This window comes from Amphiura filiformis, chromosome 6 (assembly GCF_039555335.1).
Source record: "Amphiura filiformis chromosome 6, Afil_fr2py, whole genome shotgun sequence".
Lineage (NCBI taxonomy): Eukaryota > Metazoa > Echinodermata > Ophiuroidea > Amphilepidida > Amphiuridae > Amphiura > Amphiura filiformis.
Window position 1 is genome coordinate 3,366,599 of NC_092633.1, and position 17,767 is coordinate 3,384,365.

General features: G+C 37.1%; 1 protein-coding gene across 4 annotated transcripts in view; it reads left to right on the forward strand.

The window, feature by feature from the left end:
- Positions 1 to 11,801, forward strand: part of LOC140154830 (activin receptor type-1-like) — an 84,471-nt gene extending 72,670 nt beyond the window's left edge. For all 4 annotated transcript variants that reach the window (XM_072177418.1, XM_072177419.1, XM_072177420.1 and 1 more), the window contains exon 8: positions 4,283 to 11,801. In XM_072177418.1, coding sequence (XP_072033519.1) covers positions 4,283 to 4,441 — 159 coding nt within the window. In that variant the 3' untranslated portion in view covers positions 4,442 to 11,801. The remainder of the gene's footprint in view (positions 1 to 4,282) is intronic.
- Positions 11,802 to 17,767: the final 5,966 nt, after the last annotated feature.

Consider the following 17,767-nt stretch of genomic DNA (forward strand, 5'->3'; position numbering starts at 1 on the left):
TTCAGGTTTATGTTGAATTCCAGTTGATAATTGTTGAAATTTATAATAACCAGTTGAATTTTACAGTTTGGTCCCAAATGAGAAAATAGTGTTTGGAATGAAAATGTTTGGATGTGAAATTAATTATACTGTTAAAATTGATTGGAATTCCAAAGTCTTCTTCAGTGGGGGTGAGGATTTCAAATGTAGTAGTCCATTTTGACAAGCCCACCCTTGGACTTCAACAGTGTATAGGTATAAGTAGTGGAAAAACAAAAGTATCTGTGAAGAGTCCAAATATAAACTGAGCTCAAAAAGAAACTTATAATTTTTTACAACTTTTGAATCACAAGGTCATATCTTAAAATACTGTCAATCAAAATGAACCAAAATTACACACAGGATTACCTTAATACTCTACTCAAAACACATGTCAGTAACCAAGCAGTTGTCCAACTGACACAACAGCAAAATGCACTGTCATGGGACAGCTTCCTGGACTTCCTGGACTTTCACAGCCCAACATTTGGCACCCAGGACAAAAAATCTGTGAGAATGCACACAAGATCCTTGCACAGATGATAAAACGGTGCTGCTTTCTGCTTTTCATACACTTTTTGGCTCTGAGCGGAGCTTATCAGTGCCTTTGTCATGCAACTAACTAGCATTCATTTTCAGGCCACAATACGCTGTTGGTTTTTATGCTAAGGATCATTTAATGACTGATATGAAGACTTAAGTTTCGTTTCTAAGTTTGGCTAAGTTATTTTCGAATCGATTGCACTCCAGATTTTATTGAAATTCAGGCGATAAAAGTATTATTTTTGGGTAAAAAAGACCCAAATAGTCACGATAATCGAGTTATATCTTGGTTCCCTGTGTGTGCTAGAGATTATTCTGGTCTGTATAATTTAAGATGCGTAATACAGACGGAAACCAATGGAGGTACATTTCTTAAGATTTAGTTCAGATCAGAAATTATTTGACTACTTCTTAACTTTTCTTCACTATTTCTTTATAATTTAAATAAAGAGATAGGTAAAGGAATGTCAAAAATAGTCAAGAACATGTCTGAATCTTGAATAAATCCCGAATAAATCTGAACAAATGACTTTTCTGGGGACTATTTGGCTTGCGCAAGTGCAGTAATGAAAGCACTGTGCCGATTGTTTTGTTAAAGGTCACGTTTTTACCGATAAGCTGCGATGCTCAACAAACTTCGTACTTTTCTATGAGGCTATTTTGAACCAATAAATCGATTAGTTTTTCTTGATTGATGACATCACCATTTCTGAACCAATCAGCAAACAGTTTTGTGTGATTGATCGATTCTTGCAGTAGTCTCCACAGCAGCCAGTTTGGTTCCGCCCTTCCACACAAACATTTTTGTGGAGGGCGTAACCAAACTGGCTGCATAGGAGACTAAGTTCACTGACCCACTGACCTTGCAAACTCAACCACAGAGAGCTACGGTGCATAATCGAGGTGAAAATACGCTAGTTTGTTTACCATTCTGAGCTCATGAGCTTCTGGTAAATGTTATTTAATAGCATTTACGAGCATACCATAATATTTTTTTTATTAAATATAAAGATGTTTATTTAAGTTATTTGTAAAATTCAGCGATGGACTTAATATAGAAGTGGTTTGATTTTAGTTGTAAGCGGGACTCGACCGGCATGACAAGTTGAACATGTGAAGTTCCAAATTAGGAAGCCATGTACTAAAATTCCATGTACGTAGGTCTCACACGTACACGAACTGCTCCGAGGTTATACTGACTACTAGATTGTCTACTTTTGTACTTTCGTAAGTGATGAAATTGAAGAAAAAATCATAAAGTGAAATCTATCAGAAATAAACACTGATGTGATGTAGGCTAGTCCTGCTTAATCGGAGTACAGCATCCAGACCAGGCAGATCCAGATCCGAACAGAACTTACGATTGTTCGGTTGGACTGGTTCAACACACATGACACAACAGACATGTCAGGACAGAACAGTTTTGGTGTTTACAAAAAATGCAAATGATCTCAAGTCACAAAAATTTGTTATAAAATTTCATTTTTGTCTCGCCTCAGTATTTCTGTCTGTCCGGGTGTGGATGTCCGTGTGTCCGTCTGGAGCTGTATCTGGGAAACTGTAAGACCTACGCAGTACATTTTTGTACGTGGATGCTACTTGGTGGGAGGAAGGGTATCTAAGTTTGCTCCGTAATTGTATGTTTTCGGTGAAAAATAATGCAAATTAACATAGCTAATTTGCATAATTTATGCAAAAATCAGCGCAAATTGATAAAATTTCATTTCTGAACTTTGTTCAGGATGGGACTTAGTAATCACTATTTCCGTCTGTGTGTGGGGGTGGGATGTCCGAATGTTTGTCCGGAGCTGTATCTGGGGAACCGTAAGACCTACGCGGACGCTACTTGGTGGGATGAAGAGTATCCAAGTATGCTAAGTAATTGTATGTTTTCGGTGAAAATATGCAAATTAACATAGCTAATTTGCATAATTTATGCGAATATCAGCGCAAATTGATAGCGGTGCATGGTAACGAAACCTTGTGACAGGAATGATACACACCTGCTGATCACCTGATTAGTTTTTGGCGAAAAGTATGCGCATTTAGTTGTTAAGTTGCATAATTTATGCGGAACGCTTCTACAAAATGGTTGGAAATCTGAAGAAATCCGCCTTGTGAAGCTGTTTCTGGGGATCCGTAAGAATGCTAAGCCCTATGATGATGCAACGAGGTGGGGGTAGCATGACCAGAGGATCTCGACCTGATTCGATTTTCAGCGCAAAATATGGTAATTACCTACCTAATTTGCATAATTTATGCATAATATGCAAAAACCTTTTTTCCCGGAGACTAGGGGTCGCACATTCTTCAAACTTGGTGGCGGGTGCATCTTGACCCCAGACAGAACAAGTTTGTATTGGTTAGTGGGTGAAGGTCACTCGAGGTCATCCAGGGGTCATCTAAGGTCAAATTACTAAAACTGTCGTATGGGCATGAAACTTGGTGGGTACAGTTAACATTTAGAGTCAAATTTTCTGACGGTCATTTTGGGGTCATCCGAGGTCACTTAGGGGTCATCCGAGGTCAAATTACTAAAAACTCGTATGAGCATGAAACTTGATGGATACACTTAACATTATGAGTCAAAGTTTCGGAAGGTAATTTCGGGGTCATCCAAGGTCACCAAGGGGTCATCTGAGGTCAAATTACTAAAACTGTCGTATGGGCATGAAACTTGGTGGGTACAGTCAACATTTAGAGTCAAATTATCGGACGGTCATTTCGGGGTCATCCAAGGTCACCAAGGGGTCACCAAGGGGTCACCTGAGGTCAAATTACTAAAAACTTGTATGGGCATGAAACTTGGTGGGTACACTTAACATTTAGAGTCAAATTTTCAGACGGTTATTTTGGGGTCATCTGAGGTCACCAAGGGGTCATCTGAGGTCAAATTACTAAAAACTGTTGTGGGGGCATGAAACTTTGTGGGTACAGTCAACATTTAGAGTCAAATTTTTGGGAGGTAATCGAGGGGTCATCCGAGGTCACCCAGGGGTCATCTGAGGTTAAGTTACTAAAAACTCGCATGGGCATGAAACTTGGTGGGTACAGTCAACATTTCAAGCCAAATTTTTGGAATGTCATTTTGGGGTCATCCAAGGTCACTCAGGGGTCATCTGTGGTCAAATAGCTAAAAGCTCATGTGGATATGAAACTTATTGATGGATGTATTATGCTCTGCAAATAAGATATAGCTACCAACCAGCAAGATGTATGATTGCGTGTGATCTGGCACATACAATGTATATGATTTCACCTGTTGCACATTCGACTGCAATTACTTTCACATTCAAAAAAGCACAGAGCCACAGCGCCATTGGTGCTCTTGTTTCATGAAACAGGGCTGGGCTGTGAATGTGGTCCAGGAAGCTGTCCCATGTCAGTGCATTTTGCTGTTGTGTCAGATGGATAACTGCTTGGTTACTGACATGTGTTAAGAGTAGAGTATTGAAGTAAATCTGTGTGTAATTTTGGTTCAATTTGATGGACAGGATTTCAAGATATGACCTTGTGAAAAATTATAAGTTTCTTTTTGAGCTCAGTTTAGAAGGGTACAACTTGCTGGCAACACTCATTAAAGTCAACACTCACCCTGCAATTTGAGGAAGATAGAAAATGTATCTTTTTTATAATCAGAAAGTTGATCAATTTCAAATTCCATCTAACAGCTTTATGAATGTGCATGTTAATCATTGAATCATTGTCATTTATTCCACAGACACTGACAGCAATGGCCAAGTTGATGAAAGAATGCTGGTATCACACTGCCTCAGCACGCCACACTTCTCTCCGAGTGAAGAAAACACTGATGAAGATCACAGAATCCTGTGGCAAGACTTCCAAGCTGGAGTATGAATGGGAGAAAGCATTCATGTGAAGAAGCTGCCTTGTCATCCCAAACCTTCCTCCCCTCCCTCCCTCCATCCCTCTTTCATTGAGGAGGAGATGTCTAGCCTGTACCAATAAATTGGACACTTTTCTTACTAAGTTTATATTTGTGATGTATTCATATTGGTTGTCTTACTATAAGAGAGACTCACACAGAGACTCCAGAACATCATTCACAGGCAGGCTAACTGTGTGAGGAGTTATGATGATGCTGCTCAGTACTGAATTTGGAACATTCAAGTATACAGTAATACTAAGTCTCAGATTGGGCACTTTGGCCACTGGCAAAGTTAAGAGTTGTAATCTTGGCTGAGCAAGTTGTTACAGGGATGTTATAGTAAAAGTTGAGAGATAAAGAAACCAGTTTCACATCTGATGATCAACTCCCTACAACCTTTGATTGGTTAATAGTGGGATGATTCATCGCAGAAAAAGGAATCACAGATAATGGCGAACAAAACAAAAAGCAACTTTGATTCTTGGCATTGTGTCTTCAGGAAAGAAAGTTTCCTATTACTAAGACCTAACTTTTTGAGATGGTTTGCATGTTCAAAAGTGAAAAATTGACCAAAGCGCACGCTGTGATCTGCTGCGTTCGGAACTTTCAATCATCACAAAAAATTGTAAACAAACCGTTACCGGAGACGTCAGATGTGAAGTAGTTATTTTATCTCTGTCTCCAATTATACTTGCCACAGGTTTGCAGTTGCAAATAAGTACTGTACATGCTGCTATTTTCAGTGGTTTTATTTTCATGGTATTGTGAATATAAGGACATGCAAAAATGGTATTACATGGTAAAAATACATTTTGGCTTGTAATATATTTTGCAAAATACACAACTCGATAACTTTCCAGGAATACAATATCACGAAAAAAATCTGTACACTAAACATAACAGCATTTACATTATTTAAGTTCTTTCTTTACTCTTTAAGATTGTAAACGACCCATGGACTAATCCAACATGGATCCAATCAGTTCTTTGGGAATGTGTGTAAAGTAAGATTCAATATTAGACTCATATGTAGTCGTTATTGTTAAGCAGGTGTCAATTCAAGAGTGTTGACTTGATTTGGAGTCATTTTCTCTTAGGACTTGGGAACCATGGCGACACGTACACATTGGGTACGTAAAATCAATCAGTAACGTAGTCAAACACGTGCACACACAGACATGCACACCCCGGTTTTGTAGTCTTTTGGTGATACTACAGTCCAATAGCATAAGAGACACTAGGAGTTAAAATTTGGGTGCAGGAGAGTGTTGCTACACTGGCAGCATGTATGTTGGCAATTCAACATTAAACCCCATAACGCTAGCATATTCCTCGTGAGGTTCTGTCATCAAGGCAAAAACTATATTTTTCAGAATGGGACATGTTGTTGTGTTAAAGGAAGTAACCAACAGTGCTTTATGAGTTGTTATTTTTGTTATTTTCCCCATGTCAAGCATTGTGATTGATAATGGAGCATGAGTAGAACATTATCAATGTGATGAGTTTATTCAAGATGTAACAAATAGTAATTATTTATATCCCCAGTGTTATGATATCATATGCTACTTCACTGCCATTGTACCTGTAGACATATTCACCAAGGGACTTGGTCAAAGTGGTCTTATCATTATGGCCAAGTTATGATGTGAAGTGCTTTTTGCTTTCTCCAGACAGTGATGTTGCAATGCATACTTGCCAATGTGTCACCAATGTCCACAGTATAATGCTGCAACTGCATACATCGCTGCCTGGAAGGAGTCAAAAACACAATTTTCTAAATATCAACAACTATTATAGTCCATTTGCCTTCTCAAGGCAGTGATGTCAGTGTATGCTCCAGTGGGTGCAGTATTAAATCGTGTGCATTGACTTGAAGAACTGGCGTGTTTACACACATATCAAAAGCGGTGCACCTGTAAACGTGCGAAGTAATTGTGACAAAGTACTGACATCACTGCCGCAAGGAAGCCAAATTGGGTATAAAGTGTAATTTCCATAGCAACCAGAAATTATACGGCTCATTGTTAAATTACACAAGATGTAAATTAAGTAATTCTTGGCCAAACTGGAACATGCGTGTTGCATCTATGTAACATACTAAGTGTGTACGCAATGTAAGGCGTGTGTATGCTTTCTTCTGTACCACGCTGTGTGTGCGTGTGTGTTTATCGCAGAGCCACTAGAGTTCAATCTTGGCCAAGAATTACTTAATTTACTTGTAGGTTATATCAAGGAGCAACTTGTGAATTTGTTACCAATGAGCTCAATTGTTCTTTATTATCTTCCATCTTGCACTGAAGTATAAAGCAGTGATACAATGTATTTTATAAGTGTATGAGGTTTGCTTGTTTCATAAGATGTTTGATTTGCATAGATGGTAAAAGATGCAAGCTTTAAATAATACCACCTTATCAGAGATGACAATAATATATGTTAGTGTGTACTGAAATTTTGACACGTCTGGATGAATTGTTGAGGTAGAATCAAAGAGTACCAACTCAGCTGTGTTCGTGTGTCACTCATAGAGGGTAAAATAGCCCACCCCGGATTATTTAGCTATGCGCCCGGCAAACTTTGATTGAAACTGCGTGGTTGTTGGTATTCTGTGTGTAATGTGTTGTTCCAAAAATGTGCGCTAAGCGCTGAATGCGCAAACCTTTGCAACGCTCAAGCTTACTGCGCCTATTATCATCCCAGTAAATGAGTTCGGGTTTCAGCCGATGATTACACTATTTGCCCTCCACAAGTGACATAAGGTGGATTTACCATAGCATTACACAGGTGTAATTTCGAGTTAGTACTCTTTGGGTCTAATCTCTTTGGGATTATTGCAAATGGGCTATTCCAGTTGAAATCCACACACCCCCTATGGAAGACAAGACATTAATCTTCCACACAGGGAGTGTGAATTTCAAATAGGGTTACCTGAATGAGTGACTCCATTTGAAATATACACCCCCTGTGTGGGAGATAAGGATATGTCCCAGGTTGAAGAAATAAAACAAATGAACAAAATGTCTTCCACAGGGGGTGTATGAATTTCAACTGGACTAGCATTACCTTATTTTCAAAGGAGATGAAATACATTTTTGTTTCAAATAAAAATGTATTAATATGCCCAAATATTTGCAAGAGTTTCATTCGTTGTCAATGAATTTAAGAAATCTTTAGTCTACAACTAAGTGGATTGAGAGAAATAATGTGATTCCCTAGAGTTAATGAGACTCCCACCTTTTAACATGAATTCCAGTAAATATTTCTAGTTTTTGTATTTTCAATTCCACCCTTGAAATAATAAGTCACTTTTTTGTACTTAACATATAAATCCAACGTACTGCTTCCAGTTTGATTTGTATTGTGCTGCATTCATAGTACAGAGCAATACAATTGTATTATGAAGTGGAGATGAAATGTTGAGGTTGTTGTACAAATTGAATGAAATTGCAAATAGATATTTCATTCAACTTGGAATATGAAGTAATTTACAATCATTAGAGAATAAACGATAGGAATATTTGTTTTACTATCCTCTATCATACAATGTAGGATAGTAAAAACAAAAGCTCTTATCGTTTATTCTCATTCGTAGTCGATTAAATATTATGTTAATAACTAAACACTATTTTATTGACCAAATATTAAGTTACCGTCATGAAAACTCCCCGTATTGTAAAATGGAACAAACCTTGTTTACAAATTCCGAATACTGTGATTGTGTTCGCGTATTACGTGACGAGCGTGTTCAGCTACGACACGTCCACTATCCTCTATCATGTCGTAGACAATATCCAGACTGATTTGAATACATTGTGTTTGACATTTCAGTAAAGCCATTCAATCAACCGAAACAATGTGCGATGATGGTAGTTTGTCCCGGTATTTTTTTTTACACTTTTACAAGGCCGACCATCACTGTATGTCATATTGATATTAGACATGCATTGAAATGTGTCCATTATTGTCATAGAGAAGAACAAATTTAGCTCTGGCTGTTGCTAGTGTGATTGTGATAGATAATAATGAGAGGATGATTGAGGTCAAAGTTCATGACAGATGTTCTGTGAAGTATATCTATATTCAGTATGTTTAAGAGGCTCAGCAAAACAGGGTTTGTAAAGTGATGTATATTTAGATTATGCAAAAAATACACCTATTTGAGATGGTATATTTTGCGTACAAAGTAGCTCAGTATTGTCAGTGTATTTTCTTTTTCATTTCAAAAAGTATTCATTTTATTGAAAGTTTAGACTTTTATTTCAGTCTGTCAGTACTCGTTATTTCCTTCTCCCGGTTGTTTCAGAGGAAACTCATCAAGATGGCCAATTCTTGTAAATAATGCATGTTTTTTTAAAAGCTACATGAATGTGTAAATATGTAAATTAATTGCATTTATTATGTAAAAATTATATATAATTTTTGTCAGCGATAAATAAGGCAGACTTATTCTAATTTAACTCAAATTTTTGTATATAAATGTGCTGTTGCCGCAGACTTGTGAAGCAGAGAAGTCTGCATTTTATCATCCATTTTGAGATAGCAGGAAGTAAGAGATTCAAACGGGCTGTTCCAGTTGAATTTCATACACCTTGTGGAAGACATGACCTTAATATAAATGGGTGATGCCATTTGAGATCTACACCCCATGTGTCATGTCTTCCATGGGGGGGGGGGGGTGTATGGATTTCAACTGGAATAGCACAATTTATTACAGATGTGGATTTTGAGGGGATTAAGACAGTCATTGTGAAGTCGGTGATATGTGAATGAACCTATTTATTTCCGTACAAAAAAGGTGATGCAATTATCCCCCACAGATAACTATTGATATCATGGTGTGATAAGTGTGACCACTTGTTCCAAAAGGGGAAAAAATAATATTTTACTACATGTACCAGTTGATATTTCATTCGGATGAGCTGGGTGTAAAACTATCAGTAATAGTGTTACTGGGCTATTCCAGTTGAAATCCATACACCCCTTACGGAAAACATGATCTTGATCTCCCACACAGGGGTGTGGATTTCAAATGGAATCACCTATTCAGGTAACCGCATTTGAAAACACTCCCTGAGTGGAAGATTAAGGTCATGTTTTCCAAAGGGGTTGTATGAATTTCAACAGGAAAACTAGTAGGCTTTGTTTTATCACCTTTTTTGTAGGGAAACTGGAGTATATACTTGCAACATGTAACTTGCAACCTTTGATAGATTGCATGTAGGGTCCATGGAAGTTCCAAAAATGGCATGCAACCCATTTTATTTGCCTATATCATTTTTGTTGTGTCTATGATGATAACAGCTAGTGCTACATGTGTGATCCAAGCTTTGCATTTGTGCTTGCAGTTATTGTTTGGATTTACTATTATATAGCCTATCAATTGCAAATATATTATTATCTATTCCATCTCCAGTGACACCTTATTAATTTCCCTGGACCTATGGATGTATTATAATAGGTATTAACAAAAAAAAACACAATATACTAAACAGGACTGTAGTGCAGGGCAGTATAGATGAATCCAATTTCACGCATTCCTACACCTACACCAATGCTGGGTCCCCGTCGGCTCCATCTCACCTAAAATGTGAAATGATGCGGCCTTGAAAGGTGTTTTAAACTGCATTCTATCACCCGTGTTACACATAGACAAAAGAATGATGACAGTTTACAACACAAAAGAATCTAACATCGAATTTTAAGCGGCTTTAATGCACCCAATTGGGCAGTCACAAAACCAGTTTGGTGCTGCAGGGACCCAGTAATGGCCGACCAAATCCTGACCATGACTTGGCTCGTTGGATTCATCTATATGCATGAGGTGTCACTGGAATTGGAACAGATAATAATTCATCAGCCCATTCCAATTGACATGAACATGTGCTTCACTTCTGTAGCATATTGTTAGTCATGATTGGCTTAAGATTGTTATTGAGTTGAAATACTGCTCATGTTTTTATAATTTATAAACCTGTAAAGAAGCATTTCCAAAACTTAATGTTCAACAATGTTGATTCGTCTTTGCTTTTAAAGACAATTTTTATAAAATCCAAAATTCACTTCTTAGTGTAAGGATGCGATGGGTTTGCATTGCAAACAGGAAGTGATTCAACAGAAATGGGGAGATTTTGAACAATTTATAAGGACTTCCATCTATGAAACTTGATTTTGTATTTTTTTTATGTCCTTTTGATGGCATGTAGTTTCAGGGGCTTCAATTTCATCACATAATTTTTGGAATCATAATGTGACAAACTCAGGCGGCAAGAATCAAGAGAGAATCATCAGATTCTATGCAATTTAAACTTCTCAGATTTTTGCTGAATATGAAGCCTTCCGAACCCCACAACATTATTTTCTTTTCATGAGTCAGTATAGCAAAAGTCACTGTCACTATGTGTTGACAGTGCTTTGATGTTGCTCACATATCTGGCATGTGCTGAACTCATTTGTACAATAAGTCTGGTGCATTCAATCAACTTTACATTACGACGCATCGTAAATCCTAAACCCATCTCATATTTCAAACCCATTGTAACTCTAATGGGCTATTCCATTTAAAATCCATACTACCCCTGTGGAAGATTTTGGAAATATCTTCCACAGGGGGAGTATGAATTTCAAATGGAATGAACACATTAGCAGCTTCATTTGAAACTCACCTTCCCTCGATGGGAGATTCAGGTTGGATCTTTCTCAGAGGGTGTATGAAATTCAAATGGAGCTGCCTGATGAAATTTTCAAATGGAATGAACACATTAGCAGCTTCATTTGAAACTCACCCTCCCTCGATGGGAGATTCAGGTTGGATCTTTCTTAGAGGGTGTGTGAAATTCAAATGGAGCTGCCTAATGTGGTAATTCCATTTGAAATTCATGTTCCCCATGTGAAAGATATTTTCTAAATCTTCCACAGGGGTAGTGTGGATTTTAAATGGAAGAGCTCGATGTATAAATCCTAGAGTTACGGTGGATTAATAATGTAGGACCTGCGATGAGTCGCAAATGTAGTGAAATGCAAGCTTGGAAAGATGTGGCACGTACACAGCTACATGCTTTAAAAAGGAAATAACCTTCCAATTTTTACTTTTGTTTTGATTTGCAAATCTCAAATAGTTATAACAGTTTTTAGTTTCAATAAACCTCAACACAGTATTAGCGACCTGTAAATTTGAAGAAGAAATGTTTATGAAATATTGTAGGAACTCATAAACACTAACCCATGAAATGGACTAGAGTGTTTGTAAATATGTAATGGGAGTTTGGGTCATGGTGGGTGGGTGATTATTTTTATGAGAGCAAGTGTTTTGAGTAATAAATACTATTGTGATGTATATGTGATACATGAAAATGAACGATGTGTATTGTCTGTTTATTTATGCTGATTTACTGATTCCTACATTTCTATATTTTAGGTCGCATTGCACTACAATTATGGGCCGTTGTCCTATTTGGCAGAGTAATACACTCAGTTGATGACTATTGTTATACAAGACCCACTCAGGCACTTTATTATGCACTAGAAATGATCAAATTTGGTGTTGAAATTGGCAAAATATTTAGTTACACCTTTTCACTTCATAATTAATTTTCTTGGTCAAATGAAAAGCAATAATTTTCATTTCTTCGGTAAATGTCAGAAAAAAACTATAATGCTTGGTACTGTACATTTTTTCAAACCCTGGTGTGAAATTTAGGCTTCTAGTGTAAGATAGTAGATTTTCATAGGCTTCAACTTTTGCTTTTCAAAGTAACATAATTCGCTAATGAAAGATATTTCCCAACTTTACTAAATCACATCATATTGGGCTCTATATATATATATATCATAGTTTTGTTAGAATTTCATTTTGATTGCTGCATTTTTCAATTCTGATTACCAATTTTGTCAAATCAACTGGCGACTGTACCAATGGATGGATGATTTTGCAAGCCACAATAGAAATAGCGATTATTTCTGCTGGCTATATTAGAAATGAAGTACTGAATTTGACAGTTGCAAGGAAAAAAATGTTAAATCAAAACAGATATTCTGACAAAACTATAATATATATAGACCCACACTATGTGCCTTAGAAGTGGGGAAATCTTTATCGAACTATATTAGTGTGAAACGCTAAAAAGTTAATTCCAAAAAAAGCTCACGGGCGGAGTTGAGACCTATAAAAATAAAAAATCTTACACTAAAAGACGCAATTTCATCCCGGGGGTGCCACTCATATACCATTGCATGTTGTCATCACTGACCAGACACTTTTATTTTTCACCCAAAACACTGACATGCCCAAGGGCTGAAAGGTAACCCTTACCACTGACCTGCTATGAAAAAAGGATACCCAAATCACTGACCACAGCCATGGTGCAAACAAAGGTACCCATATCACTGACCTTACATGTCCCAATGACCCTTTTCACTGATGAAGGTAGAAAGCAATATTTACCTAGTGTATTTCCAATCCCTTTACATACAATTTCTGTTATAATATGAAATAGCCTGGAATATCATCCTTAACACAAAATTGTGGTCATACACAACAAACAAGCTGCAAACCTTTGATTTCAGTGCTGAATCCCGGGCCGAATCCATGATCCGCGCTAAGCTCTGAAATCTGAAATATAAAGCACTTTTTTTCCCTGTTTAACTTCGGTTTTGCGCGGGTGACAAACAGCGATGGCAAATGTCACTTCACGATTTCCAAAAGGCATGGTTCCTGTCATATCTGGTTCAGCAGTCAAACGTATGTCGTAATCCATTCCGATTACACAGTATCTGTACCTTGTACAAAATTCGTAGTCTCTACACCCGTCTCTACGCAGCCCGCTCGGCAGCATGCACAAACATCACCGAGTTTTAATCATGGTACAAGACCGGGCACAAGACTAATATATTACACTTACAGACCCGGAAGTAAGAAGTTGTTTACAATCAGGAACGAAAACAGCGGCTGACGTCAAATGCTGGACTTTGATTTTTCATGAACCCAAAACGCCGACATATCTATTGTAAAAAAGGTACCCTTTTTCCAGAAAACACCAAAATTTAGACCCTTTTCGCGTCCCGCGCGGGACGTGGCCTATGCTTAAAAAGATACCCTTTTACCGCGAAATTTTGGTCGGTGATGACTTCATTGACGGTTCAACTGGCACCCCCGGGAATTTCATGCCTAATATTAACACCAGGATTTTTTAACGAGGTATGTCCAAGAACCATGTTTTTATCCAACATTACTGAAAATATAAAATGATTGTTTTATTCTGTCGGTCGAACATCCGGGCTATCTCTAGTCTCGGGCCCAAACTGCATGTGGCGCACGGTTTGTTGTGAACAACAGGAACCGGCTGTGAAGGAGGCTACATAGCGATGTTGCTGGAGTGGCATTCAATTTCGGGAAAAAACAACACTCGACCATGGAATTTAATTTTAAGTTTGTCAGTATATAAACGGTAAATCAAGTAAGTTTCTTTCACTCTTAAGACTTAGAAACGGTTGTTTGATTCCACTGACTATTTGCGATCGAAATTTACATAACACCAATGACAGAAATCATCAACAAAAATCGAATCAGGGACTTGTTTTCACTCGAACATCATCAACCGGAAGTGACGTGACACGGACCGACAGAATATGTGACCGAGGAATTGAATATCAAAGCAAAAAGGTGTATCTCTGTGCTGATTTCAACATGTATCGATCGACTTTTAGCACAACTAATAGAGGATGGTCAGTAGCTAGGATGATCAATAGGCTAGTCAAAAATATGCAGTTAACTCACCACTTCTTGCAACAGGACCCATTTCATCACCATTCATTTCAAAATAAGATATTTATAACACATCAAAACTCCTTAAGAGACCTTGTGTATAAAAATCAAAGATGTGGTGGCAGACTTCAAAAAATCGATTTTCTTTATACATTGCACATGGTTAGACATTGAGTCAACATGTATAAATTTGGTTAAAATTTTACCTCTTCATCTATGGTTACCATTTTATAACCCAAAATATGAATTGACCCAATTTTCACTATTTTACCCTTTTCACAACTGGAAAAATGCTTAAATATTAGGTCATATTTCTGTATGAAGAACGTGAATTAAAATAATCTTCTCCCATACAATGAAGTATCCATCCTTGTCCTTTCCAAAAATGAAGTAAATAAAACAATTAATTATTTCAATATGGTAGATACCATTTTGTAAAATAGGGGTGTTTTTCATTAATTTAATTATGAAAAAAAATGATCTTTTTTAAAAATGACGTAACCTCCAAAGTGGTGCTTTTTTAAATTATTTTTTTGCAGGGTAGGTAGATAAGGTATTGGTCTACCTATCTATAGAAAAAAAGTTCTGGTAATTGTTTTACTGGAGAGCAGTGTTGCCAGAAACTTTGAACTTTTTAGGATTGTTGACATTATAAGGTAGTGTGGAAAAATATGGATTTTGAGCATTTACTTTCACTGAAAATCCTGATTAGAGTTGATAAGGTACCAAAAGAAATTGGCATCAATACAGCGTAAAGTGAGACACGATTTGATAATATTTTAATGACAGTGTTGCCAGAAAAACGTCTCTCAGTGAAGCTGTTGCTCATCTTGTTATTTCCTATCATACAGCTATGGAAAAACGCCAAATAGACCAGGTTAAAATGAGCTAGGTCCCACACATGAAAGGAGAAACTGAGGAACAAGAATGTAAAAGGTAAAAATCCTGTATCCTGAAAACTTTCCTGTGAGGGCGCTTTTTTTCAAAATGGCTGCCAAAATCCAATGAAAAGCAATTATGCTCTTAAAATAGGCGGATAAAAGATAGAATTTGTTAGATTATGGATTTGTATTTATGAAAGTAATGTATAAATAAGTCGGTATATTAATAAGAAGGTACCAGGAGGTCACAGTTGGGGACGCTTTTCAAAATGGCCACCAAAATTCAAAGAAAAGCATTATACGGTTACCATAATCAATTATGAGGTATAATTGACCAGATTTTGGTTTAAGTATTGATGACAGTAATGTAACGCTAAATTAAGATTTCAATAGGTAGCTTCCAGGAGGTCACAGTTGAGGACGCTTTCAAAATGGCTGCCAAATCCAATGAAAAGCTTATATATGGTACACCGTCACTTAAGAGGCATAATTGAACTGAATTTGGATTAATATTTATCAAAGTACAGTATAATCAGCCACAAAGCCTCAGATAATGTTATTGAAAAAATATTTGAAACATTGAAATAGTTGTCTTTGATGTAATCGTAGTCTTCAATCATTGTCACCTCTAAGTTATCGTTTTGAGGGTGCAAAAGAACGAGTCACCAAGTCAAGATGACCACTAAAATGTCCACAAGAATAATTTATGTTCACAAAGGGCAACATATTAACTAAATATACTGCACTAAGAAAGTATCCTTACCCCAGGGGGGCCACTCAACTTTGGAAGCGACGGTATGTGCCTGTCAACCCTCTTTTAAAGTCGACTAATACCCGATGACCCCCTTTTTTTTAAAGTCCTACCCGATACCCCCCTTTTTTTTAAGTCATACCCGATGACCCCCCCCTTTTTGGTTGCGGCTACCCAATGCCCCCCTTTTTTCTAAAAGAACGTCATCAAAATGCAACAAAATAATGTCAAAACTTTCAAATTTTGCTCCATTTTTTCAAAAATTTCTACCCGATGACCCATTTTTTTTTTTTATTATACCCAATGACCCCCTTTTTTTTTTTGTTTGTACCCAATGACCCCCTTTTTAAAATAACGCTTTGTTACCGATAGGCCCCTACTTTGCGACACCGGTAGGCACATACCCGTCACTTCTAAAGTTGAGAGCCCCCGATCCAAGCTACACTTGGAAAAATAAGTACAATTATTTCAAAACTTAACCATATTGGGGTAAATTGGTTTTTGTAATAGATGCACTATCTAATCCTGCACATTATGACACCACATTGAATCCAATGTGACCTCAAGAAGAAAAATTACAAGCAATTGAATAGACGAAGGTCCAGTTTTAAAAGTGTCAAATTAATTTGCCTATACGATGTGCAAAAAGATTCCAACAAGCGCAACAAAGAGACTACACAGTTTCGTCGATGAAGCTTTATTTTAAAGCAATATTTATTTCAGTTTTTACTTCTCTGTACTTTTCATAACTTGTATTTTTGTCAGCTCTTTTGTTTAAGTTTTCTTTTGTTCCTTTTCTTTTAAATCAAAGGCACACACAAATTAGCCATTTACCACTCTCAAACCAGATGTCTAGTCCGTGTTGTTTTGAATAGGCCAGTGTGTCACTTTTTAACTTTGCTTCTTGAAGTTACAGCAGAGGCAACTGGCATTGCATGTGCCGTTGACCCGATGACTTTAGTCAGGACATTTACACCTACCAGTCATGTATGAGGATTTTGCTTTTGCCAGTAGGCCTATATGCAAGACAATTGATCATTGTTGCATTTTTCCTTGACATGACATAAAGCATCAAGTATGTTGAGAGACAAACAAGAGGTATGACAATAATGACATCCAAAGTTATCGCCATGCAGGTAATCACAGTTGTCTTGTGATTTCAACAGTTTCTTTACCAACATCGAGAACAAAGCAGTCTATTGGTGTCAAAGAAGGAAAAGGTTTTAGCAGACTCAAAGTGCAGCTATCTTCTTTTCAGAGAATGCAACGTTTTCACAAAAGAAGATATATATGACCTATATGCCGCTTTGATTTCAGATAGACTAGATAATGAAGAATAATTTTCTTAATGTAGTGATATCGATGTGAGTGATCTCGAAGATAAACACACAATAAAAGAATTCAGTGAAACCAAGAAGAGTATGAAGTAAATATCCTGCCCTTTGTCACTAGTCAATACATAGGGACAATTCTCTGGTGGTCATTTTGGAGATTTGGTAATCATATTAGCCATCTTGACTCGCTATATAGCACTTTGTAGCTCGCTATATAGCACTCTGAAACACTTGCTTAGAGGTGACAATGATCAAAGACAACTATTGAATGATTCATCAAAGACAACTATTACATTCTCTTATCAAAGACAACTTTCTTTCTTAACACTTTTATCTGTGGCTTTGTGGCTGATATCATGCAGCTCTTTTTGGTGGCCATTTTGAAAGGCAACCTCAACTGTGACCCCCGGTATCTTCCTATTATTACATTGACTTAATTTTACTGTAATGGGATCAATATTAATTCAAGATCTGGTCAATTATACCTCTTTTAAGTAACTATTTTAAGTTTAACGGTGTACTATGTTGGTCCGACATTTTGAAAAGTGCCTCAGCTGTGACCTCCTGGCACCTTCCTATTAATATCTTGACGTA